The sequence below is a fragment of the Ambystoma mexicanum genome, chromosome 4q (assembly GCF_040938575.1).
Source record: "Ambystoma mexicanum isolate Mex_15411 chromosome 4q, UKY_AmexF1_1, whole genome shotgun sequence".
Taxonomy (NCBI): Eukaryota; Metazoa; Chordata; class Amphibia; order Caudata; family Ambystomatidae; genus Ambystoma; species Ambystoma mexicanum.
This window is the reverse complement of record NC_090928.1, coordinates 968,355,830-968,381,287: the sequence shown is the minus strand read 5'-3', so window position 1 is coordinate 968,381,287 and position 25,458 is coordinate 968,355,830. Positions and strand designations below refer to the sequence as shown.

The window sequence follows — 25,458 nt, the reverse complement described above, 5'->3', positions numbered from 1 at the left end:
GTTTGCGCTCTGCATATTCTGCTGTTTACTTGCTTGCCTTTACGTGCACTAGTATGTGCGTGAGGAAGGTGCACCAGCTTTGCCATTGTGCAGACTTAGTACAAACTGTCCCACCTGCAGTTACATGTTTTCTTCAACTGTACGATCGGCAGGCGACCTTTGATACTTTCCATCACACTGCTGAGTGCGGACACAATTTAGCTGTTTCACGGGTTATTGAAAGGCAAGCAGTAGATAAATCAAAGGATTTCGACATTTAACATGGCCACGTAACACTGCAGGTTGCTATTCCTTGTTTACCAGTGGCCGTTATACAGTTGGGAGTAAGTTAGCCATGGATTGGTAGGTTTGCAGAGCCACCCACGAAGTCGGCAGTAGTACTTTAAATGCGGTAGCCTACTACATGAATCTGTAGGGCTGGCGACAGGGGCAGTGTTACCACCATACAGTGGATGACCTATGCATGGGTCTAGGTGTGGAATGGGAAAGAGGTATGGGGTGGGAGGCACAACAGAAAGTAATAAAAGTAATACTTCATATGATAAATGCAAACATGGATACTCGTTCCAACAGATTCAGTTCAATAATTAGTTAGATTTCAGGTGCAGCAGGGTAGACCTCGAAGCCACTCGAGATCCAAATATAGAAGAACATAGAACAAACATTGGGTGTTACCAACCGATAGCCCTGTGCTGCACTCCTGATGGGATAGACTCTCCAATGTGTTTTAATAGCCAGTTGTGAAATGGGATCTCCAAGCAAGGGGAAGACACCTTTCACAATGGTATATGTTAGACTCTTCGAGAGAAATGGTAATCTAGTACTCGTATGTGTTCATAATATATATTAGCTGTGTTTTCAAATGAAGGGATGTCCACCTGATACAGTGTAGTCAAGAGCCATCAAGAGTATTCCCAGTACAGGTGCACAATATATATATTTTATATGACAAAAGGTATTCAAACACAATACAAAAAATAATGCATGAATGGTAAGTCAATTCAAATCCAAGTCTCATAAATACAGTTGGATAAGGCGTCGGACTCAAAATTATCAGATCACATCAAAAAACAATTTAATAATTACTTGAAATCATATGTGCAGCAAAACTCTTCGTTTGATGCAAGTGTACAAAACATACAATAGTTCAGATTCAGAGTTAACAATGTGTATGTGCTCCAGCAGTATGGGTAGTCGGATCCCTACTGCTCTGTCTTTTATCCTAAACACTCCTAGATGTAATATAGTGCCAACGCGTTTCGGATTCCGATGAATCCATCTTCAGGGCAGGATATGTGAAGTTCCTGAGAGCAATTGTGGGTTTTCCTAGGGAAATGTAAGTAGACTAATTAGCTCTCGGAGAATTGTAGATAGTTGGGGATTGTACTAAACACAAACATAGGCACTAACCTTGAAGTTGAAGTTATAGGTCATTCGCTTCAACCTGTATAGTAAGTGAAAAATCATTCTCAGCTAAGGAGAATCTAGGTTATTAAACTCTGAGCATTAAAGGGAAAGTAGTAGTATCACTCACCCAGTCCAGAGGCGAAAGGGAATCACCCCAGGTGTGAGTAGACTGTTGGGGGGGGGGTCGGGCGCTCTGCGTGCGTGCTGTGAGCTATAGAAAAAAGAGGGATACTAATTACCAATAGGTTGGTAACTATGGTGTACGTTTCAAGAATAATCATAGCCCAACTCAGGATTGGTATCCAGGTCTGGTAAAGAACATGGCGGTGTGACATGTATAACTTAAAATGGAATCCCGTGTCATTCACGGGTAGAGGCTATAGTGCGAATTGCATTGTTGTGAAAAACACAACTCCTAAGGTCAATCCGCTGACTCAACCGATATTACCTTTTCTCACAGATCAGACGCAGCTCACGAGACTCCCATCAGTCAGACGCGCGGCCCCTGACTGCGAGTTGTTATATGGTAGCCATGGCAGCAGTGCGCATGCGCACCGCTACGATCGTCGCCATGTTGGAAGGGGCATTCGAAAAGAGATTGATTTTTGGTAAAATCATCATGATCACAGGGCCCTTATCTCGTCTCATGTGCCCTAGGTGTGGAATGGAAACGAGTGCGATTCCACAACTACTTAAAAGTGCATTTGAAGATGCGGACATGCAGCCACTAATGGATACTTGGAGTGTGTTTGCGCATACGCCAACCAGGTGCAGTATCCCAGGAAACATCCATATTGCTAATTTGCAGTCATCTCGGCCAGTAGTGTGCGGCACAGATTTGTCATGCACTGTTAACACAAAAAGAGAGCCTACTGACACACTAAACATTTACTATGTATATCTGTAATTGCTACGATACACCAACACTATTCGGAAAAGTAAGGGGTAGCACAAATGGATACATACACCAGACAATTTGCCCTTTCCACACGTTTATCATGATGGCAGCAAAGGAACCGGTAACAAACCTTTGTTTACGGGACGTTATGGTTATGTTGCCGTACCAAATACCTATCCTCTCTACAGGAAACGCTATGCTAAAGCAACGTTCAGCTTACAGTGCCCTACTAAAAACCTAGGAAATTCTTAACATTGTTAAAGGGATGTTATTGTTACGTTGCACTAACAAAAACCTATGAAATGCAATGCAAAAGTTATTACAGGGATGTTATGGTTACAGGTAAAAACGAAAAACCCCAGAAATTCGACAGTTATGGTAAGCTAAGCACCCATAACTGGTGCCACCAGTGTGCACTGCTAGGACTAACACCCATGACATCAAAGATGCCATCACAAATCTCATTCATGACATCACTGATGACATCACATGTGTGGCTCCTTCTGTTTTGTTCACTACCATAAGAAAGGCAGGTGCTTTTCTTCACTAACAGTCAGGAACAGACAATACAAAAGGTTCTATATTTGTGTACGCCACCCTTCTCATATGTTCTTACATTACTTTCCTTACGGTTCACTCACATCATATGATACATATAGGGGAGAGGAAAGCGTAAAACACAGCACTTGTTTCTGTGCATGAAGATAATCAGTTATGTTATGAACAGTTTCTGATAATACTGCTCCTTTTTAGCTCACTTTAATTCCCTTGTATATGGTCATGTTTGTATGCATTGTGGTGTCTTTATGGTTTCTGTGGAGTAGTGCAATTATGTAGTTCTAAAGGCAATGGTAGCTACTTCTTACATGTTTCACAGTACCCGACGCACTAAAACGAATGCATTTATGATTTCACTATGTACAAAGAAATATTTTTAAGGTTAGACTTCCATGAGGCATGGTGCAGACTCTGGCTACGTTTCCACGAGTTCCTTCATGTACAGTGAAGAAGTCTGTAATGGTGTGTATAGCAATGCGTTCCTCCATGACCTACTTTGAGGGGGATTGGGTCCTCCGACATATTCCATATCTTTGACAGTAATCACCGCAGCACAGCTGCAGTGATTACTGTCAAAGATATGGAATACGTCGTCGGACCATCCCATCGAAAGAACGTTACCAGGTAAGAGAGAAACTTGTTCATCTCTCATGATAGTTCTTCCAATAATCTTTGATAGTTTTCTGCCACCGTTACAATACCAATCCTTTGTGGAGGCTTCTTAATGCACATGTGATGTCCTCAGTGATGTCATGAATGAGATTTGTGATGGCATCTTTTATGTCATGGGTGTTAGTCCTTGCAGTGCACACTGTTATGGTGGCACGAGTTATGGTTGCTTAGTTTACCAGAACTGTCGCATTTCGGTTTTACCTGTAACCAGAACGTCCCTGTAACGTTTTTGCATTGAATTTCATAGGTTTTTGCTAGTGCAACTTAACCATAAAGTCCCTTTTTAACAATGTTTTTGTTGTATATAGGAAGCTGGTAACTGGAGGGAATGGCTGTATTAAGTTAAAACGCATGCAGGACTTTGGTATTTCCAAACTGAAATGTTACTTGCAGGCACAGCATTTATGTACCCTATATTGAAATGCGTAAAGACTATTAGTGTTTTTTTTTTTTTTTTTTTACACTTTAGGAGATTTCATTTTCAAACTGCCGTTTCAGAGATCTAACCTATTTCTGTAGCTGCTTTTTCCCTTCTCCCTAGCATTCAGAAGAGGCTTGGGATGTTAAGATGCTATTTGAGTGCACTGATGTTCTTTGCTAGCTGCGTTCCTTCCTGGCATTTTTGTAGGTCGTTCAAGTTTTCAAGACCCACCAAATTCAGTGATTAGGACGCTCTCGAATGTGAACATTGGTTTTGGCTTTTGTTTCAGCCATCTAATGTTTGTTCAGATAGAAACTTGCTTTGTTGTAACATCCACTAATGTTTCTTTCAGGCCACCATTCACTGCTTACAACCAGAAGATCTTGGCAGAAAGGATAAAGGAAGGGAAGTTTGCCAGAATACCTTTCCGTTACTCAGACGAGTTGTATAAAGTTATTGTGAAAATGCTAAGTTTGAAGGTAAAATCATTAATATGTTTTTGTTTTTCACCAATTTGTCTTTGCCAAAAATACAGTAAATCTCCAAAAAATAAAAATGCACGTGGGCAAGTATAATCGCTTTGAGCTGTCTTTTGCATTTGTAAATGCCAGAGTGCAACAGATACTTTGCATATCCGATCATTCCAAACCTTCCTTCTTGAGTGTTTGTAGGACAAAATATTATTAGTAAACAAAATAAATAAACCCAAGTTGCTGTGGTGTTGGGGAGAATTCTCAGAAATGTGCGAGTTCCCTTTTACCTTGGAGACCCCCAGCTCTATTTGCTGGACTTTAGGACTTTTAATTTCTATCCTGGAGTGAGACCTTTTTCCGAATCTCGTGTAAGTTTCATTGATTTGAACACTGTTTCTTTTGGTTTTGGAGTCTGACAAACTCCATAGGCATCTTTTTTACATTGTGACACACAGCACCTTCAGTGCAGTGGCACAGGGAAGCCCTTTAGATTTCCCAAAGGTTTAAATACCTTCTCTTGGATAAACTGTTTCCAAGAGCAATAAAGTGAAATTGACTTTACTTTATCGTTTGTAACTTTGTAGACCCAGCACAAACTATCTTGCATAGTGCTGAAGGGGTTACTTAGTATCCCCTTTGTCTACTTTCTCATGTAACATTTTTATGTTGCCCTTTCTACAATTTATGGCTGGGGGCAGTGGTTTACTTTTTCCTACTATTGTGTGTTTTTACTACTGGGCTGCGTTCGCAGCTGCAGGATAGCACCTATGAGTGCCCATTTTGTCAAAATGGCCCGGTCATTTTTTTTCGCCTTTTCTTGTTGGAAAGGTCCTTCTTGAGATTTACTCTGCGCGCCAAACCAGGTTTGGTCCCTTTGTTCGTTTTGTCTTTTGGTCAGGGTTCACTGGTGAAGCCTGCCTCTGGGTCCAGCATGTCTGACAGGGCAGGAAGCGAGGGAGGTTCCTGAAACTCTCTGTGCTTGGTCTGTTTGGTTACAGGAATGCATCCAACGTTGATTGGCTGGCTGGCTGTCCTTAGAGGACAGCCACCCTGCTGTGTGTGTGTGACAGCTAGGCTACGAATGAATGGGAACGACTTGCATAAAAGGCGAGGTCTTTTGCAAGGAAGGCAGTCGACCACTGGACGAAGGAACCAAAGAAAGAAACTGAAAGCGATGCTTGCTGCAACTCCTGGGCCGTTGGTTTGCCCTGTGAAGCCCTGCTGCATTGCGGAATCTTCGAATTCGCCTCGACTAGAGAAGCACTGCAGAGGACGACTTCTCCCCTTGGGTTGGTGGGACCAATCGACCCCAAGACGAACTCATCGGGGAAATCCTTTCTGAGCTGGCTATACTTCCATTGCTGCTGCAGGAACAGATTGCCAGGGAGAGGAACACAAGTGTCTTCTTTAAGTCAGACCAGATGTCCAGGAAGATCCTCTGGACTCCCATGAAGCAGGACTGACCAAACCTGAGCCACCTCAACAGAGTGCTGGACCCCACATGCGAGGAAAGTCCATAAGGTATATGAGAACTGCAGTGGTGCTATCCGAGAGAAGCTGAAACCGCTAAGTGCCGCTGATCTGAAGTTTACCCATTGCTGCCGCCGACTTTCAAGTTGTAGTGCAGGAGTCCCCAGACGTCCTCTTGTCCCCACGACTGAGGCCCAGGAACAACAGGATCTTCAGACTTACACAGGAACAGAAGCCAGCTTTTTCTTCAAAACAAAGGTACTGTAAAACTAAGGGTACCCGCCTCTTGTTGTGTAGCCTTGCTAGCTCTCAGTTGAGACTGGTCTTGGTTGCCCTTGCAGCTTTGCCCCTCACAAGCCTCCCAGCTTGTGGCCCTACAGTGATTTAATTTTCTGCAAAGGCTTCTAAAACATTGTGCGGGACTTTCTTTTTTTACCTACCTGCAAGAAGTGCTTCAGCTCACCTAGACTTTTGCTCAACTAACATTGGCTGCCCTGGCTCTCTGAAAGACTTTTCTCACTTCTGACTTTGTGCTTTAACTATTCGCCAGGAAAGGGTTAATTTGCTTTGCATTGCATTGGAGGGTTCAAAAAGTACTTACCTGCGTACCTGCTTTATTAACCATTGTTTTCTTTTCCCCTCTTTTCCCCTCTTTTCCTTTTTACACTAAACTCATTATTGCTCTAAATGTACCAGTGATCAATGTCCAGTGTCCTAGTTATTTAAGTCACCTCAGGGTTTAGGAAGTGTCTGTGTGCCATCCCAAATGGATATCTACTGATTTATTATTGCACTCACTTAGGGGTAAAATGAAAAAGCCCCAAGTCCAGCAAAAGAGCTGGATGTCTAAGGTTAAAGGGAATTGGCACAGAAATGAAAATTATCCCCAACAGCGGGGGAGACTACAGGAACTGCATACACTACATATCCTTTGCCATCCAAGAGACCTCGCCCCTGAGCCCTATCGTTGTGCCTCCCTTCTCTTTCCATGAACTCTCGTAACATAACATACCTAATCTACGCCCGCTAATAAATGACTTTCTGGACGTTTCCAATCGCAACAACCTAGAACCCTCCCAACCTAGTCAACCTCTATAACAATACTTTGGAATCCGCCAGGAACATTGCCGCACCACTCAAACTAAAAAAGGCTAAACCAGCCGCCCACCTTAACAATTGGTTCACTCCAGAACTAAAAATCCTGAGGACCAAAAAGAGTGGCGGAATCTACCTGGCGTAAATCTCCCACTAGCAACGACAAGGCACTGTTCATCACAGCAGCCACTTCCAACAAAACGGCCATTCTCGCCACCAAAAAAGAAATCTACAACAACAAAATCCTTAATGCTAGATCTAAACAGGTTTTCAGCATCATCTCCAGCTCCACCCACAGAGGTCTGTACTAAGGACGCGGCTTGGTATGCCAAAATACAAGCCCTAGCAGACAAGATCACATCCCTCCAAACTTAAATAGAAGCCAAAAAGAACAGCCTCTTGAACACCCCCGCACCCAAGCACTCCCCTGTGCATCAACTTCCTCAGTGGCCGCAGTTCACATTCTCTCCAGTCACTCCTAAGGAAGTGGAGGACATGATCAGAGGTCTAAAGCCTTCAAGATGTCAAGGAGACGCATGCCTGCCTCCTATCATCAAGGAAGGCGCAAAAGAGTTGTCCCCATTCATCGCCACAGTGATTAACTCCTCCTTCACGGTCAACCTCGTCCCTAACAACCCCAGAGGCCTGGGGCATGCCCCGTCAAAAAAAAAAAATATATATATAAAACTTAGACCCTAACATCCCAACAAACTGCGGGTCAATAACCACCGTCCCCTTTCTTCTGAAAATTCTGGACAGAGTTGCATATCTGCAAATCCAGAAACACCTGGAGGATAACCGCCTTACCCTGGCTAAGGCTCTGATTCTATCCAGATTGGAATATTTCAATACACTTTCTTGGTTCCACTAATCACAATCTGAATAGACTACAGGTTCTCCAGAACAATGCCCTCAGGTGTGCCCTCAATCTACCCCGTAAATCCCACATCTCCACCTTTAGAAAGGTAGTTCACTCGCTCCATATTCGTGACAATTAAACTACGATCACTCGTCATTACGCATAAATGCCTCTCCTTGACAGCACCAAGTTACCTTTCAGACAAATTTACCAGAAAAGGCACTTCCAGACTGACCAGATCCCCTTATCTGCACCAACTAAACATCCCTAAATTCAACCTGAAAACAGCAGGGGGAGCAAGCTTCCCTGTGCTTTCTGCGAAATGCTGGAACTCACTCCCCATGGACATTAGAGCTGACCCGTTGTTTTGGTCGTTCAGAGACAAGGTGAAGGCCCTGCTGACGACTCAGTAACACTAATCCTGCTCAAGTAAAACTGCGACACCTAGACATACACAGTTGAGATCTACTTTCACTAACTCCCTCATGTTGTAACATCCCTGCTATCTATAAACCCGGACCACTCTGTAACCTGGTCCTCTCTGTAACAATTGTGCTACCCACTGACTCGGACCATCCGGTAACCTGGTCCCATTTGCTATTTATTACTGTCATTTGCATCTCACTGTATGTGTAATCATCTGTAACCTATGTTGTTCTACAAGTGAATGTGCCCAGTTACCCCAGAATTTGGCTGCGCAATACAAATAAACTAATCTTACTCGGTCTCCAGCAATCAAGATTCCGGCCTAGACATGGCACTGAGACAGCCCTTCTAGATCTGGAAATACAGATGGAAGAGGCGAAAGGCGAAAGACAAAGGCAAACTAGCCATGCTCCTATTGCTAGATCTTTCAGCCTCTTTTGATCTTGTAGACCTCCAGATCTTTACCGAACATCTAACCACAGCATCGGCCTTCTCTACCAACGCATCCAGCTTCCCTGTCCAAGCTACTGAATCTGGGAACACCCTACCCTCCTCCATTAGAATGGAACCCTCCTTCAGTGTGTTCAAAACCAGAGTAAAATCCTGGCTCACCGACAAGTCCAATGTATAAGCCTCTGGACCGTATCCTGCCTTCACTGTTCAACTTGCCATGCCCTATCTGTACTTATTGTTTCCCAGGCCTATCTGTAACCTTGGTCAACCTACATATGTATTTACCTTTGTATATGTATGCTTGTTTATGCAACTTATTTATGCCTGTAAAAATGTTAAGCTCTCCAGCGCCCAGTTACCTCGGGGTTAGGTGCGCGATACAAATAAATACAAAATGGGCTAAGCCAAAGTCAATGGCCAAAAGTCTTATATAGGATGAAGCACTTCTGGTAGGTAAGTAGAAACGTTTTTGCTTAATGTTTTAGAAGTCTTTGAAGAAAAGAATCAAATGTAGGGCCACAAGCTGATTAGACTTGTGAGTAGTAGAAGTTGCAAGCAACTCTACAATAAGAGGTTAGTACGCTCAGACTTTACAGTACCTTTTTGTATTGAAGAAAAAGTGCAGCTCTCTCTGTTCCTAGGCCTCAGTCGTGGGGACAAGAGGGAGGACTTCTGGGGACTGCAATGGGAGGGTCACCGTTTGCAACCGGAAATCTTTCGAACAAGTGGCACTTAGCTCCTTGTGACTACCGCAATAGCAACACTGTGGTTCCTGGCTGTCGAGATGGGACTTTCCTTGCTTCTGGGGTCCTGCACTCTGAGGGGGTTTAGGCTCGGTCAGTCCTGCTTCCTGGAGCTCTTGGCCAACTTAAAAGCAACGCACACAATCTGGTGATCCTCTCCCTGACTATACGGTTCCAGCAGCAACTCTGTGTAAATTCAACCAGCTCCGAGAAGGATGTCCAGGTGGCTTACTTTGGAGTTCATTGGTCCCACCAACTCAAGGGGAGAAGTCGTCCTTGCAGGGGCTTCTCCGTTGATATGAATTTGTCTCACCGGGCAAACCAACAGCCCACTAGTTGCAGCCGTCCTCTTCAAGTTCTTCGGTTCCTTCGTGCAGTGGTCGACTCTGCCTTCCAAGCCAAAAGCCTCGCCTTTTATTCAGTTCTCTTACATTCATTCCAGCCTAGCTGTCAGTCACCCAGCAGGGTGGCTGTCCTTGTTGGACAGTCAGCCAGCCTATCACTACAGAGTGCATTTGGGTCTCCTAGGAGACTAAGCACAGGGAGTTTCGGCACCTCCCTCACTTCCTGACCACCCTAGATACCCTGGAGCCAGAGGCAGTCTTCACTCGTGAATCCTGCCAAAGGCAAAGCGAACAATGGGACCAAACCTGCGCGCAGAGTAAATCTCAAGAAGAACATATTACAAACTAAGTAATCTAGATATATCAATTTATGTCTTACAGAAAACAATCCAATACTCTTAAACCTGAAGAAGGGTATCAATTGCCCGAAACGCGTAGTTTAAAGATGGGAAACTAAATTGGGAAACCTATTGGATCACGTGAACAAATAACAGTTGGAAACGTATGAGAAAAATGTGAAAGAAACGTGTATTGTAAAAAACATATAAGTTAATATGTCAATATTTTGTTTGATGCACAACTTTGAATTTCTTTATGAAGCAATGTCTGAAACACAAAAATAAATGCTTTCTTTTATAGGAAAGATGTTGAATATGAATGTTTTGCCCTATGCTGTGCCCCAGTTTGTACAACGAGGTTATCGTTGGACCATTCACTTACCACCTAAATCTCAAGAAGGACCTTTACACAAAGAAATGGCGAAAAAAGAAGACGTGGCCATTTTTGTCAAAATGGCACCCTTGTGTGCTTCACTGCAGCTGCGAATGCAGCCCGCAGTAAATGCTCACCACAGTAGTTGAAAGAAAACCACTGCCACCTGCCCTACAGTGAGAAAAGGGTAACATACAAATGTTACATGAAAGGCTAGACAAAGGGGATACTAGGTAACCCCTCCAGCACCCTTTTGTAAGATCGTGTGTGCTGGGTCTAGACAGTTACAAATGTAAGTAAAGTCAATTTCACTTTAATGCTTTGGAAAACAGTAGTTTATCCCAGTATTTAAACCTTTGGGAAACCTGAAAGACTTCCCTGTGCCACTGCACTGAAGCTGTTGTGTGACACAATCTAAAAGATTATGCCTATGGAGTTTTTCCGACTCCACAACCAAAAGAAACAGAGTTAAAAATCCCATTATAGTACAAGAGAGAGTGGGAAAAGAACCTCACTCTCTCCAGTTTGAAAAAAATCAAGTCCTCAAAATCCAGCTGCTGGGGGTCTCTAAGGTGGAGCAAATTAGCACATTTTTGAGAATTTTCCCTAACACTCGTTACCCCCCCCCCCCCCCCCAGACTAAGGGACAAGACGATTTGATCCACCCCTGGATGAATCTCCTTACTCCAGTCGTTCATACATTCTGCAGAGACCATCAGCATGTTGGTGATTACACCCCGACCTGTGTTCAATGGTAAAATCAAACCCCTGTAGGCTGATTGACCATCTTAACAGTTTAGGATTTTCCCCTTCATCTGCATTAACCATCTCAAGGGTTGGTGGTCTGTTTGAATCACAAAAGTAGATATATACAAGTATGGTCTAAACTTCTCCAAAGACCACACAATGGCAAAATATTCACGTTCTATGGTTGCCAACCTTGTCTCAGGTTCCTTCAGTTTTCTACTGATGAAGCAGATTGGGTGTTCCCTGCCCTTCTCATCCAGCTGACTCAGAACTGCACTTATACCTGTATTGGAAGCATCTGTCTGTACAATACAGGATTGGTTGTAGTCCGGAGCTCTTAAGACTGGCTTAATGCCTTAATGCACTCCTCATCCCACCTGACCTTCTTGGGGAATTTGGGTGAGGAGATTACATTCAAGGGAGAAGCTATGCTTCCATAGTTCTCAATTAAGTTCTATATCCTGTGAGAACTGGAAAGGCTCTCACTTGTGTTTGAGTAGTAGGGGTGTCCCAGTCTTGTACAGCTTGTACCTTGCTAGGTAATGACCTTATTTCACCTCCTCCTACCCCATGTCCAAGGTAGACCACTTTACTCTGACCAATTTGACATTTACTTGCCTTTATGGTCCGATTGGTCTGCTCAAGAGCCTGCAATACATATCCTAAGTGGTCAATATGTTCCTTCCAAGTAGGGCTGAACACTGCAATGCCATCCAAGTATGCCATGCAGAAATCCTCCATCCCATTCAGAACATGATTCACCATCCTTTGGAATGTAGCAGGTGCATTCTTTAGTCCAAAAGGCATAACCTTAACTGGTAGAGGCCCCCTGGGGTTGAAAATGCAGTTTTCTCCTTGGCATGCTCTATCGGAGCTATTTGCCAATAGCCTGATGTTAGGTCAAATGTACTGAGGTATTTGGCTGAACCAAGTTTGTCCACCAGCTCATCTGTCCTTGGTAAAGGATGGGCATCAGTCGTGGTAACTGCATCAAGGGCTCTATAGTCCACACAGAATCTCAACTCCTTGGATCCTGCCTTTGGTACTCGCACAACTGGACTAGACCATGGACGTAAATGGCTCTATTACCCTGAGATCAAGCATCTTGTTGACCTCTTCCTTTATGTGGGTTCTTACATGGTCTGACATTCTGTAACCTCTGCTTTTAACAGGTAAACAGTCACCAGTGAGAATCTCATGGTGGCCCCAAGGGGTCAAGCCTCGTGATGGTGAAAACAGGGGGGCAAACTGATTTAACAGAGCTTTGCACTCCTCCTGTTGTTCCAGTGTCAGATCAGAAGAGAGATTAACTCCCGTCTTCCGATCTAATGGTTGTCCCCTGATGAGGTCAGGCAGAGGTTCACTCTCCTCCTCTTCCTGAGAAGAGGCTAGAAGCAAAGCTCCCAGTTCTATGTCTAAAGACATAGGCCTTTAGGTGGTTGGTGTGAAAGACCCTGGGGGCCTCCTTAGGATTGCCTAAGTTCATCAAATAATTGACCTTCAAGTTTTCCCACAAACTTGAAGGGTCCAATCCATTTGTCCTGTGAGGCCCCCTCTGCCTTGTAGGTACCATAACTAGAACTAGCTGGTCTTGAGTAAACTCAACCATGTTGGCCTTCTGGTCATGCCAATGCTTCACCAGAGCCTGACCTGCTTTCAAGTTATCTGAAGCGTCTGTCATCATGTGTGCCATTCGCCTTCAGAGACCTAACGCATAGTCAGTGACTCTCACTGGCTTGTGGGAAGGAGCACTCTCCAACCCCTCCTTGATTAGGGCCAATGGACTTCTAACCGGATGACCATAGAGAAGCTCAAAGGGACTGAATCCAGCCCCTTCTTGAGGGACTTCTCTATAAGCAAAGAGAAGGCATGGCAGTAGAAGGTCCCACTTTCTTCTAATCGGTTCTTCTAAAGCACCTATCATGCTCTTCATAGTTCCTTTAAACCTCTCCACCAACTCATTGGTTTGGTGATGGTAGGTAGTTGAGAACTTGTAGGTAACTCCAATCTTTCCACATGACTTGCATGTAGTGGGACATAAAGTTGGATCCCCTGTCGGAGATAACTTAGGAAAACCTACTCTGGTAAAAATACCAAGTAGGGCCTTAGCCACTGCCTGAGCAGTAACAGTCCTCATAGGTATGGCTTCGGGATACATGGTAGCATGGTCTACCAAAACCAATATAAATTGGTTGCCTGAAGATGTTGGAGGGTTTAAGGGACCAACAATGTCGATTTCCTACCCTCTCAAAAGGAACTCCCACCACTGGGAGAGGCACCAAAGGTGCCACATTCTTGGCTCCACTCTTGCCAGATGTCTGACAAGTGTCACAGCTTCTACAGAATGTATCTACATCAGACCCCATCTTAGGCCAGTAGAAATAGAGAAATCCTTTCCTTGGTCTTCTTAAAGCTTAAGTGACCAGCCAAAGGAATCTCATGGGCTAACTGTAGGAACTGAGGTCTCGCCTCCTGTGGCACTAAAAGTCTTCTGTAGTCTCCGGCGGTAGACTCAATTGGTTCACTGTAGAGGAGGCCATCCTCCCAGTACAACCTGTGCTTCCCTGGCTTTTTCCTTTCCATCTGGGAAGCTACCTGTTGGCGAAGTCATTAAAGAGTAGGATACTCTTTTACCTCTCCTGAAGTCTGCCCTAAAGTGGCCACTTTCTGCAAGCAAACTCTGCAGCTCAGGATGGTCTTTAAGATCCAGATAGCTAACGGGGGGAATGGTCTTCTTCCAGCTCTGTCATCAGTAGCTGATTCAACCTTTTCTGGTTGAACCTCACACTCCGCCTCAGCTGGTGGAGGAGCCACAGGTGTGACTTTGGACTGTCTTCTCAGGGATGTACTGGTTTGCTATCTTTGTTTCCTGAGACCTTGGGTTTCCCCTTTGTCTTTTTCTTCCTGGAAATAGAAGTTGGCTTTTCCTGTGGACTGGGTGTTATAGGTTCTTCTGTAACAACCCACAGTCATTCAAAGTGAGCTCTCTGGCCTTCCTAATCTGCTCCTGCTTCCTTTTACTGGGAGTCCTTGATGCAACCCCCAAGAGTTTTTAAGTCATTCCCCAGCAGGACTCCCCCAGGCACCTCACTTTGTACACCGACAGGTATTCTTATAGTCATATTGTTGCACTGGATGAGAGCTGCTAGTATTGGAACCATCTGGATAGGGCCTCCAGCAAGCTTGGTGGGGCCTTAGGGTGCCTAGGCAACAGCCTTCGGTTTGAAAAAGGTTTCATCCACCACTGATGCTGGCCCCAGTGTCTCTAATGGCAGGGGTCTCCTGACCATTTACAAGTACACTGTCCTTGTAGTATTTTGTGTTATCTGGTATAGATTAATACACATCTACATTCTGTGGTTCCCGCAGACCCAGGGACACTAAAACACTGGCATAGACTCCAATGGGGTCTTCAGCCAATAGTTGAAAGTTTCCACTTGCCATATGTACTTCTCCCTCGGGGATGAAGGCGAAGGAGGCAGTGTAGACCCCTTAAGGTTTACCCTTGCATCTTGGATCCCCTTTCACATGGTCAGTAGACCCACAAGAATAACATTTTACAAATGTTTTGACAAATGGGGGCTTCTGCTTACCTCCCCTGGTTTGGCACCAGAGGCTTTACTAGACTGACCTGGTTTCACAAATGGCTTACCCTTTTTATGTTTGCGGCCCTCTTTTGGATGGGAAGTTTTAGAATTCTCTTTGTCATCTTTCTTGTGATGCTTCCCCTCATCTTTTTTGTCAGTGGCCCCAGAATCCTTGTGAGTAGCCCTATTGGCAACACACAAGTCACAGCTTTTGTTAGCTTCTTGGGATCAATCTCTTTTGAGTCAGCCAAGTGCTGTCTCAGCTCAGGAGAGCAGGCATCAAAAATAGATTTCAACAAAAATAAATTTCTCATTCCTTCAAAGGAGTTAACTCTGTAACCCTTAACCCAACCATCTTAACTTAACCATCTAAGGTTTTCAAACATTCACAGGCCCAGGTAGCCCAAGGGGTACCATCAGTCTTTTAGAGGGTCCTAAACCTCTTAAGGTACTGGGAAGGAGTTATCCCAAATCTAGCTATCAAAGCTAGCTTCACATTTTCATACCCCAATCTTTCAAGTTCCCCCACCTCCCTTACAGCATCAGTTGCAACCTGGGGGAGCCTAGACAAAAGCCAAGGAATCAACTGATTCCCTGTGAAACCCTGAATCCCATAGTTCTATTCAAAAGCACCCAACCAATCCAAAATATCAAGTTTCACATCATACATGCTCGCATCTTTTTTTTTCACATGAATTTTTATTAAGCATTTATAATCAAAAAGAGAACACTGAAAAGAAACAAAGACAGGAAACCTCTGAACCAAACTCCACCCCGTTCCCCACCTCCACCCTCACCCACCCCCCCACTCAACCTAAACCATACCCAGAGGAACTAAGGAGAGAAAAACCTCACACAATCGGGACCAAAATGACAATCAATACTGGCGTAATGGGATCAAATTATAGAAACAAAAGGCGGTCCATGACATCATATGCGGCAACACAAATATTCGAGGCATATGAAAAGTCTCTTAAATCAAAGTCTCATTGATTCACAATCTTCATGAAGCAAAACCACCATCCAGTCTTGCAAAAAGGAGTTCATGGTGTCGTGAGTAATCCCCAAAGGTTTTTCGTACGTAAAGATCACCCAGAGTTTTGCTAACCAGTCAGCTTTATAAGGCATCACAGCACATTTCCACCTCTGAGCCAAAGCAAGCCTCTCCGCCTGCAACATGGCCTGGACTACTCGTGACAAGGGCAATTCTTCCTCCTCCGAGGCCTGAACACCAAAGAGGTACAAGAGGCTGCAAGGGTAAATCAGCCCCCGTAATCTTCTTAATCCAGCTCAGGAGTTCAGACCAGAAAAACTGGACAGAAGGGCAACCCCACCAAAGATGAAACCAGGACCCCCGTTGACCACAACCTCTCGGGCAGAGCGAGGAGGACCCCATGTACATTTTGGCAATTCTCTCTGGAGAAAGGTGCCACGCGTGCAGCATCTTGAAATTGTGTTCCATTGCCGCTGTGTACAGGGATCCCGAAAAAAGGACCTTTAAAAATGGCCAAGTAGCCGCCCCTATTTCCCCCTCTACCCAACCCTCCCAATGTTTCTTAAAGGGCTGCCTGAGCTCTACATCTGCCGTAATCGGTGCTTTGTAAATTTTAGAAAGGGAGCCTTTTCTACTATTGGAATCGATAATCGCTCTCTCCAACGGAGTGGGGGCGAGTTAGATCTGCGACCCAGTGGGGGTCGGTCATAATGCCCTTCACTCGTACATAGTCAAAAATAGAAATCTGAGGAGTGCCCAGAGATTCCACGAGACTATCATAGTCTATAAATACACCCTCCCTAAACAGCTGGGCTTCACGTTCCAGACCACCTGTCCGACCAACTCCAAGTTCCCCGTAAGTCTCTGTTACCCAAGTCGAAAGGGGGTGCCCACACCGAGGACAGGGGGGAGGGCCAAGAAGAAAGGGACGCATTCCCCCTATAATTCTTCCACAGCGACCACAACACTGACAGCTCTAGGAAGGGGGGGGGTTCCCACTGCCCACAGGAGGTCTCTCACTTTTCTGGGATGAGCATGGACATCTTCAGTATATGACAAGTACGTTCTCATCCCTTAAGTGCTCCCGGAACACCCTCGACTGAGCTGCCTTATGGTATTGATGAAAATCAGGCAGCCCAAAGCCCCCGAAACGAACGTACAAGAGTCAAAGTATTGTATCTAACCCTCGGTTTCTTTCCCCTCGAGATAAAGCGGACCACCTCCGACTGCAGAGCTTTAAAGAGTGACTCTGGGATAATGACCGGGAGGGAGGAAAATAAGTAAAGCAGACAGGGAAGCACGTTCATCTTGATCAACACCATACGGCCGAACCAAGATAGCGTCAAGGGGGACCACCGCCGGAGATCGGCAAGAATCTTCACCAAAACCGGAGGGAAGTTGACCTCATAAAGCTTCGTTAGATCCCTCGGGATCAAAACCCCCAAATAATGTGTCGCCTCCTGTTCAACTCTGATACCCTCCCAAGTGGCCCCCTCCCCCACCTCCAAGTCAGAGCTTGCCATAGGCATCAAACACTATTTCGTACGATTAATTCTCAACCCGGAGAAGGAACCAAAAGTGCTAATTAGATTGAAGAGACTCTGAAGCGACTGCCTAAGATTAGTTACATACACCAAAAGGTCGTCCGCAAACAGCGAGAGTTTAACTCCAGCTCACCACACCTGACCCCTGCTATACCACGATGCTCTCTAACCGCTATCGCTAGGGGCTCAATCGCCAGAGCATAAAGCAGAGGCGAAACCGGACACCCCTGGCGGGTTCCTCGGGAATATAAGAAAGGAGACGAGGTCACGCCATTAACTGCCACTCTGGCCGAAGGGCCGTTATACAGAGTTGCTATCCATTTACAAAATCTAGCCCCAAGCCCATTTTCACTAAAACCTTCCTCGGGTAGGCCCACTCAACCCGGTCAAAGGCTTTTTCCGAGTCCAAAGATAACAGATAAACTTCCACCCCCGAAAGAGCCACTTCATGCATCAACCCGAGTGACTTCCTAATATTGTCGCTTCCCTGCCTCCCCGGTAAAAAACCCACCTGTTCGCCATGCACTAGGACAGGGAGATGGGTCGCTAACCTGATCGCCAAAAGCGTACCTAAAATCTTCACATCTGTGTTAAGCAAGGAAATTTGACGGTACGACTGACAACTTCTCAGGTCCTTTCCTTCCTTAGGGATTACAACAATATGGGCCGAAAGCATGGATGAGGGGAGATGCCCCGAGTCCAGAACACCATTAAACAATTTGGCTAGAAATGGGGCCAAAGCACCCCGAAATGTTTTATAAAAAAAAACAGAATACCCATCATCCCCCGAGGCCTTACCCGATTTCATAGCACCTGTAGTGTCCATCACCTCCTGGGGCGAAATAGGGCTATCCAGGAGGGTTGCTTTCTCGAAGGGAAGGGAGGGAATTGGTAAAGCCTCCAAAAAATCGTCTACATCCGCCCCATCTCCATTGTATTTAGATTTGTTCAGGCTTTCATAATGCCTCCGAAATTCGTCAGCAATCGCAGAATCCTCTCGGCAGAGCATACCATCTGGCAGGGCAAGAGCCTCCACTCGCCTACTCTCCCCAAGCTCACGGAGTCTCCATGCTAGAATTGTCAGCTTTTTAACCCTTCTCCATGTACTTCTGCTTAAGGAAGGACAACTTCCATTCGGTCTGCCCCACCAGGAGAGCAGCTAGTTTCGTCCTGAGCTGTTGAAGCTCTGCCAACTTACCCGGGAAGATCTGGGTCCTTAATTTACCCTTCGGCTGGATAGCCTCAATTCTGTCCCTAAGAAGCATTTCCTCCTTACCCCTCTCTCGCTTCCTCGTCATCCCCAACCCAATAAGGACACTCCTGATCGTAACCTTAAGGGCTTCCCAGACCCCCTCCAGGCCCACCTGCCCGTCGTCGTTTAACTCAAAAAAAAATCTTCAATAGAGGTCAGTCCGAGCTAACTCTTTGTCTGACAATAGGAGGTCATTGCATGTCCACTGCCTCGGCCCTGGGAGAACGGGAATCCCTAATTGTACCCTCACCATGTCATGGTCAGACCACAAAGTCGCCTCCACACAAACCTGAGATTCTGTTGTAATGCCCCCTATCGACCAGGGTATAATCAATTCTAGAGAATGACGAATGAGGCTTTGAGGGGAAAAAAGTGAAAAGGGTGTCGGGGTCTTCCCGCGCCGAGTGAGAGTCCGAAAGCCCTAGCTCATCGTTGGTGCTCTGGAAGCAAGACGCAAGGCGTCTTTGCAGCTGGGAACCCACCACCGGGCGACTGGGCATCCTATCACACAGGTAATCAAGAACCATGTTAAAATCACCCCCCACCACTAACGCACCTTCAGTGAAGGTAATCATTTTGAGCTTCATCTCCGACCAGAAGCGATCGGGGGGCATCATTTGGCGCTTAAATGGAGACCAACATGACCCTGGTTCCCCTACAGTCACCCTTGACCATTACAAAACGGCCCTCTGGGTCACAAACCTGGGCTCAAAGAGAGAAATGGGCTTTCTGGGAGATCTATCGTTACCCCTCTCTTCTTGACCTTGGAAGATGCATGCAAGACTTTGTGTATGGACCTTGCCTTCAAAATGGGTTCTACTCCCTTCACCCAGTGAGTCTCTTGAAGAAACAAAATGTCAAGTTTCAACCTATTGAACTCCTTTGCTACCAAAGACCTTTATATGGGTAATTAAGGCCCTGCACATTTAACGAGCCCAGCACCAGTGGGAAATCACACTCTCCCTTTTAAATAAGAAAGTCTAGGCATTGGTCCCTGGAAGATCAAACTTTCAGAAAAAGACCTTGTCGGATGACTCTCCAATATCTCCCCCAAGCAAAATCAACAGCAGTAATCAAAACCACCCCAAACCGTTTGAAACCAAACAGACCCCCATGTCCCACTGAAAACACACCCCCAAAAACCCCCACCCCCGGCTTTACCGAGTGCCCGGCCTGACAGCACCATCCAACCGCTGCCACACCAGGCCACCATTAGCCGCCTCCACTTGGGGCACCCATGACTTAGTGTCACACCATTTTGAGCCCCCCACCCGCATTCAGAGCACAAATCCACCCCCCCCCCCACGATCCCCATTCACCTTCACATTTTCCACACTTGCCCCTCTTGTTTATGCCAGCCCCTTCAAGGCATAACTAACGCCAAAGAGCCCCAAGAACCCCCAGGACTCCCCACCAAAAAAGTGTATTCCAGGAACACCCAAGAGCACCATATAGGAAACAACCTTCTCGAATAAGCGAAGAGGCAGGCTGACTCGGAGAAAGTGGCGTCGCCCTTCTAAACTTTCTATGACCTCGAACGCGGTGCCTCTCCACAAAACGGGAGGGCTTCCGCTGTTCAGAATTTTTTCCAGGACCATCTGAAGTTCCTGCGCGCTCAGCTGAATCTCGCAAGAGTTCGCCAGTCACCCTCTGTCGGCTTCCGTAACAAGGGAGTACTTATAGCCTTCAACTTCAAATGCGAGAGAAAAGGGATGACCCATCTGTATCGCACTCCCTTAGACTGCAACCATTTAGTCAAGGGGCCACAAAGTCTCCGGCGCGCTAGAGTGAATGCCGACATATCCTGAAATCTTTATTTTGGGACTCTCCCAGGCGATATGTCCTTTCTTCTGGGCCAGGCCCAAGACCTTTTCTTTCTCAGAGAAATAGTGGAACTTTACAAGGACTGATCTAGGGGCGCCAGCACGACCCCCCCGCCCCGAGCTCTGTCTATTGTCGGCTCATTAGTATTACCGCCGTCAGAGTTTCCTTATTATTGCTTTGACTGCTCTCATGATGTCAGACTGCGTTTCCCCATCCTGCTCCGGAATGCCTAAAAATCTTCGGTTAGAGTGCCGCTCCCTATTTTCCAGATCGTCCAATTTAAGGAAGACCTTCTCCTCCCGTCTCTCGAGCTCCGCTAGGCGCATATCAAACTGAGTTTCGAAGAGATCCGAAGACGTTTGATTAGCCTCCAAAGCTTGGACCCGATCATCAACCGCATCCAGCTTCTTGTCCAAGGAGTCCAGTCTCTTGCCGACGTCTGCTCTGAAGCCTCTTATCTCCTCCAACAGAGCAGCCATATTCTGACTCATCATTTGCACCTCCTTAGCTTCCGACTGGGAGGCAGGTCGAGATTCGCTCTTATCCATACTGAGCTCAGGGGAGCGCCGGAATCTTCGCAAAGATTGAGACCAGTCCATCAGAAGTGGGGAAATGCTCACGAAAAGCAGCAGCTCCGAACAGCGGGTGGGTGGCCAGGAACAAGACACACGGCTGGGCAGACCCCCAGGCGTTCACTGCGGCAGACCCTCCGTCCGGACCGAGCCGCGGCTCCACCCCAACACCAGTGCTCCAGGAACCACCTCTCCAGCACCCGGGCTGAACCTCACAGCAGCTGAGCCAGGGAGACAACCAGGACCAGCAGAGCCAGGTGTCGTTTGGCCCCGGAGGAAATCCCCACCACACCACCTCAGGCAGAGAGGACCAGGGACCCCGAAGAAAACCTCTTCTCCCCCAGAGAAAGAGCTTGCCCCAAGCCCCCACAGGAGACCAGGCCTGGGCGAAGGAGCTCTCCAGTAGGACAACACCGCAATATTAGAACTTATCCAGTCCCATGCAGCGGGGCGCCGCCACCCCAAACAGCACACCCCGCACCGGGCCCGCTCCCTCAAGGCACCTGAGCGACACCGCTCAGTCTGCGCGCAGCCCGGAGGTACCGCCCCAGCCCCTCCGACCAGTGTCCCAAGGCTCCCTCATGCCACCAGGGGGACACGCGCTGCTCCCAAGCGTCCAGATGAGATAAAACAAGCTGGCAAGCAAACCAAGTTCCAGGGGCAGAACCACCGTCTGAGGGCTCTCTCCAGGCCTCCACCTTCAATGCAGGGGGCTCCGAGTTGCCAGCCAACCAACGCGCTCTGCGTGGAGCCCTAAAACCCCTGGACAGCGCTGCCGCGGGTCGGGGCACCAACTCACCCCAAAACGCGCCTCTTCACTGCTGTGCTAATAGCCATCGGCAGCCAACTGGAGGGGCAGGAGACCACCCGCAGCCCCCGATCCACTGACGGACAGGGCCCCCAGACGCAGCAACGTCCGCGCCGACTAGGCGGACAGCACCTCCCGCGCTCCTACGGGAAAACAGTGGGGGAGCACACAAATGTCCAGCTTGCTCTCCCTCACCAACGAATCCTTAATGGAGGTGAGCAAGTTTGGAGTCCTCCGCTGGCCCCCCTCCCCTCTTCCTGGAGCGCCGGCACTTGTCCACCGAAGAGGGCCTGGGTGCCAAGGCAACAGCCGTCTGGGCAGCGGCTGCCCCTCCCCCACCGACCACTGGGGAACGCGTCACAGAGCTCCTCTGCGGGGACAGCCACCCCCCAGGCCCCACTCACCAACACAGAGGGTCCGCGCACAGGAATAACGGCAGCTCCGGGTTTCAGAAAAACGCACAGCTGGTGCTCGTGGGTATCAGCAACTCGTGGGGGGGGTCATAACACTAATTGCAGCATGCTGGGGGGCCCAAATCACAATTTTAGGCGCCCCAAGGTGGAGACTGACCGAGGAGTGTCAGCACATGATGGCGCCCCGTGGTGGCTCCTCGCTGCATCTTTAGGCATGCAACGTCTCTTTGGACTGGAATACCTAGAGTCTGGGATAGAAACATTTTTCAAGAGACAATTTCTTCATTTCAAGAGCATGTTGCTCTTTGTTTGATGTCCTGATGTTTGGTTTCAGCTTGGATCTGTAATCTTTTGAACTGTAACTCAAGTCTCATTTTCTCAAGAGACACTCATTCTGGACTCAATGATGGACCTTGCGGGGTCCCTGTGGCTAAAGGTTGAGGCAAAAGGGCCTGTTGAGGTAAAGAGGGGCACTCTTCCTGAGACTCTTCTGACTCTTCAACAATATTAGAGTTAGACTTTGAACTATCATCATCATCCTCATCATTTTCCACATTTCTTGGGAAAGGTGTGACAGGCCAACTAACCAGACTTTGATTATTCAACTATCTTGCAATCAGTTCATTTTTATTTCATTTAACAGGGAGATTTCTGATTTTACAAATTTCTTTCAGTTGCTCTACTGTTAAAATGTTCAGGGCTTCCTGCCAGAAGTTATCCATATATGGCATGTTGCAATTGCTTTTCTAGTGGAGCTTAGCCATGCTAAGTTTTTTTAGTTGAACAAAAGCAAAGCAAATTCTTAGTGTAACAACTCTACAATATATCAGACCGCCTGCCACCATTGTTGGGCAACGTTTGTATGCAGTAGCCTTTGGGTGCACTACAACTGACTACAGGTATAGGAAACCCAACCTTTGGTATAAGCTTGTACTACACAATTTTGGTAGCGTGTTGATCAACCAGACTTATCTCAAGAGGGGTCAATGTGAGTTGTAGTGGAGTTAAACAGATTCACAGTGACAAGTATTCAAATAAACTCTCAAGGTTTCTGGAATAAAAAATTATTAATTTCAGTCAGAGTAAGCCTACTTCAGAAGGGAGCAATATAAAATGTGACACACAAACACACTTCAATACTATTCACTCTTAGTTTCTAAATCAGTAAAGACCCTTTTGGGATGGCCCACAGACCCAACCCACACCCTCAGGTGACTTCAATATTTAGGGTGCTGGCGACATTAATATCTTACTGTTTGCATTTAGAAAACTGTTGGAAGGTAAAAGGAAAAGGTGATTAGAACAAGAGACCACAAATATTCTAAAGCAGGCAAATACTTTGGATCCCCTAAACAGTCATTCAGTATAATAGGCTAAGCCAAAGTCAGTGGGCAAAAGTCTTTTATATACGATGAAGCTCTTCTAGTAGGTAAGTAGAAAAGTCTTTGCTCAATGTTTTAGAAGTCTTTGAAGAAAAGAAGAATCAAATGTAGGGCCACAAGCTGATTAGACTTGTGAGTAGTAGAAGATGCAAGCAACTCCACAATAAGAGGTAAGTTCTCTCAGACTTTACAGTACTTTTGTATTGAAGAAAAGGTGCAGCAGATGACTTATCTTCCTGTGCAGCTCTGCAGATCTCCGTTCTTGAGCCCCAGTCGTGGGGACAAGAGGGTGGACTTCTGGGGACTCCTGCACTGCAATGGGACGGTCACCGTTCGCAATCGGCAATCTTTCTAACAAGTGGCACTTCAGTGTTTCAGCTCTTCACGACTATTGCAAATGGCAACACTGCGTTTCCTGGCTGTCAAGATGGACTTTCCTTGCTTCTGGGGTCCCGCACTCTGTTGACGGGGCTCAGGCTTGGTCAGTCCTGCTTCCTGGGAGTCCAGAGGATCTTCCTGGAGTTCTTGGGCAACTTAAAAGCAAAGCACACAATCTGGTGTTCCTCTCCCTGGCTATACGGTTTCCAGCAGCAACTCTGTATAAATTCAACCAGCTCCGAGAAGGATGTCCAGGTGACTTACTTTGGAGTTGATTGGTCCCACCAACTCGAGGGGAGAAGTCGTCCTTGCAGGGGCTTCTGTCAGTATGAATTTGGAGTTTCAGCACAGCAGCAGGGCATCACCGGGAAAACCAACGGCCCAGGAGTTGCAGCAGGCGTCCTCTTAAAGTTGTTCTTCGGTTCCTTCGTCCAGTGGTCGACACTGCCTTCCAAGCCAAAAGCCTCACCTTTTATTCAGTTCTCTCCCATTCATTGGAGCCTAGCTGTCTGCCACCCAGCAGGGTGGCTGTCCTTACCGGACAGTCAGCCGGCCAATCACTACAGAGTCCATTTGGGTCTCAGCACAGGGAGTTTTGTGCACCTCCCTCACTTTCTGCCCACCTCCCTCACTGTCTGCCCACCCCAGACACCCTGAGGTGGAGGAAAGGAATGGGTTCCTTGCTCTCGTGCAAGATGGCAAGGATGCCATGTGTGAATCCCTTCAGTCGGGTTGGACACGGCCGACAGTGTTAGCTGGTCCATGGCTGCGAGCATCGTTATACGCAGATTTGCATGGTTAGAAAAGTCTTGTTTTGCTCCGGATGTGCAAGCCCGTCTTTTGAACATGCCCTTTGATGGTGCACATTTGTTTGGCAGCAAGGCTGTCGAGAGCCTTGAGAGGTTGCAGACCTCAAAGATGCAGCAAAATCTTTAAGCACACCCGTGCCTCAATCTCCTCCTTTTCGTCTTAGGGGACAGCAGTGGAGGGGAGGTTATTTTTGTTACTACTACTCCTCCTTTGGTAGAACGAGAGGAGCTGCCAGTCAAAGGGGTCACCGTAAAAGTACTCATGGTGGTCGGGGAAATGGAGGTGCTGCTCAGGCAGCTTCCTTTGCCTTCAAGGCACTGCCGTTGCCGCTCCAACAGTCATGAGGCCATGTCCCATGGTTCGCCGGTTGGGGGCAGACTTTCTCAGCATCTGAGTGGCGAGCCATTACTTCGGATGCGTGGGTTCTGGATACAATAGCCCATGGCTACTGCCTTCCCTTCCTAAAACGGGCTCATGACAATTTGCTGTAGCATAATTGAAACTGCCCATTTGTGTACTACATTAGCAATTTCAAATTCAGCCTACGAGTGTACTATTACCAGATTTAAAATCTTACTCACCCATGCCTAACCTACAGCTCTAGCCAAACTGGATCG

The 25,458-nt window shown here is 46.8% G+C and overlaps 1 protein-coding gene across 1 annotated transcript in view; it reads left to right on the top strand.

Annotated features, from left to right (window-relative positions):
* NEK2 (NIMA related kinase 2) overlaps nucleotides 1-25,458 on the top strand; it is a 457,766-nt gene that overhangs the window by 166,849 nt on the left and 265,459 nt on the right. Inside the window, exon 5 of the mRNA XM_069608523.1 lies at nucleotides 4,309-4,435. Within this exon, the coding sequence (XP_069464624.1) occupies nucleotides 4,309-4,435 (127 nt within the window). The remainder of the gene's footprint in view (nucleotides 1-4,308; nucleotides 4,436-25,458) is intronic.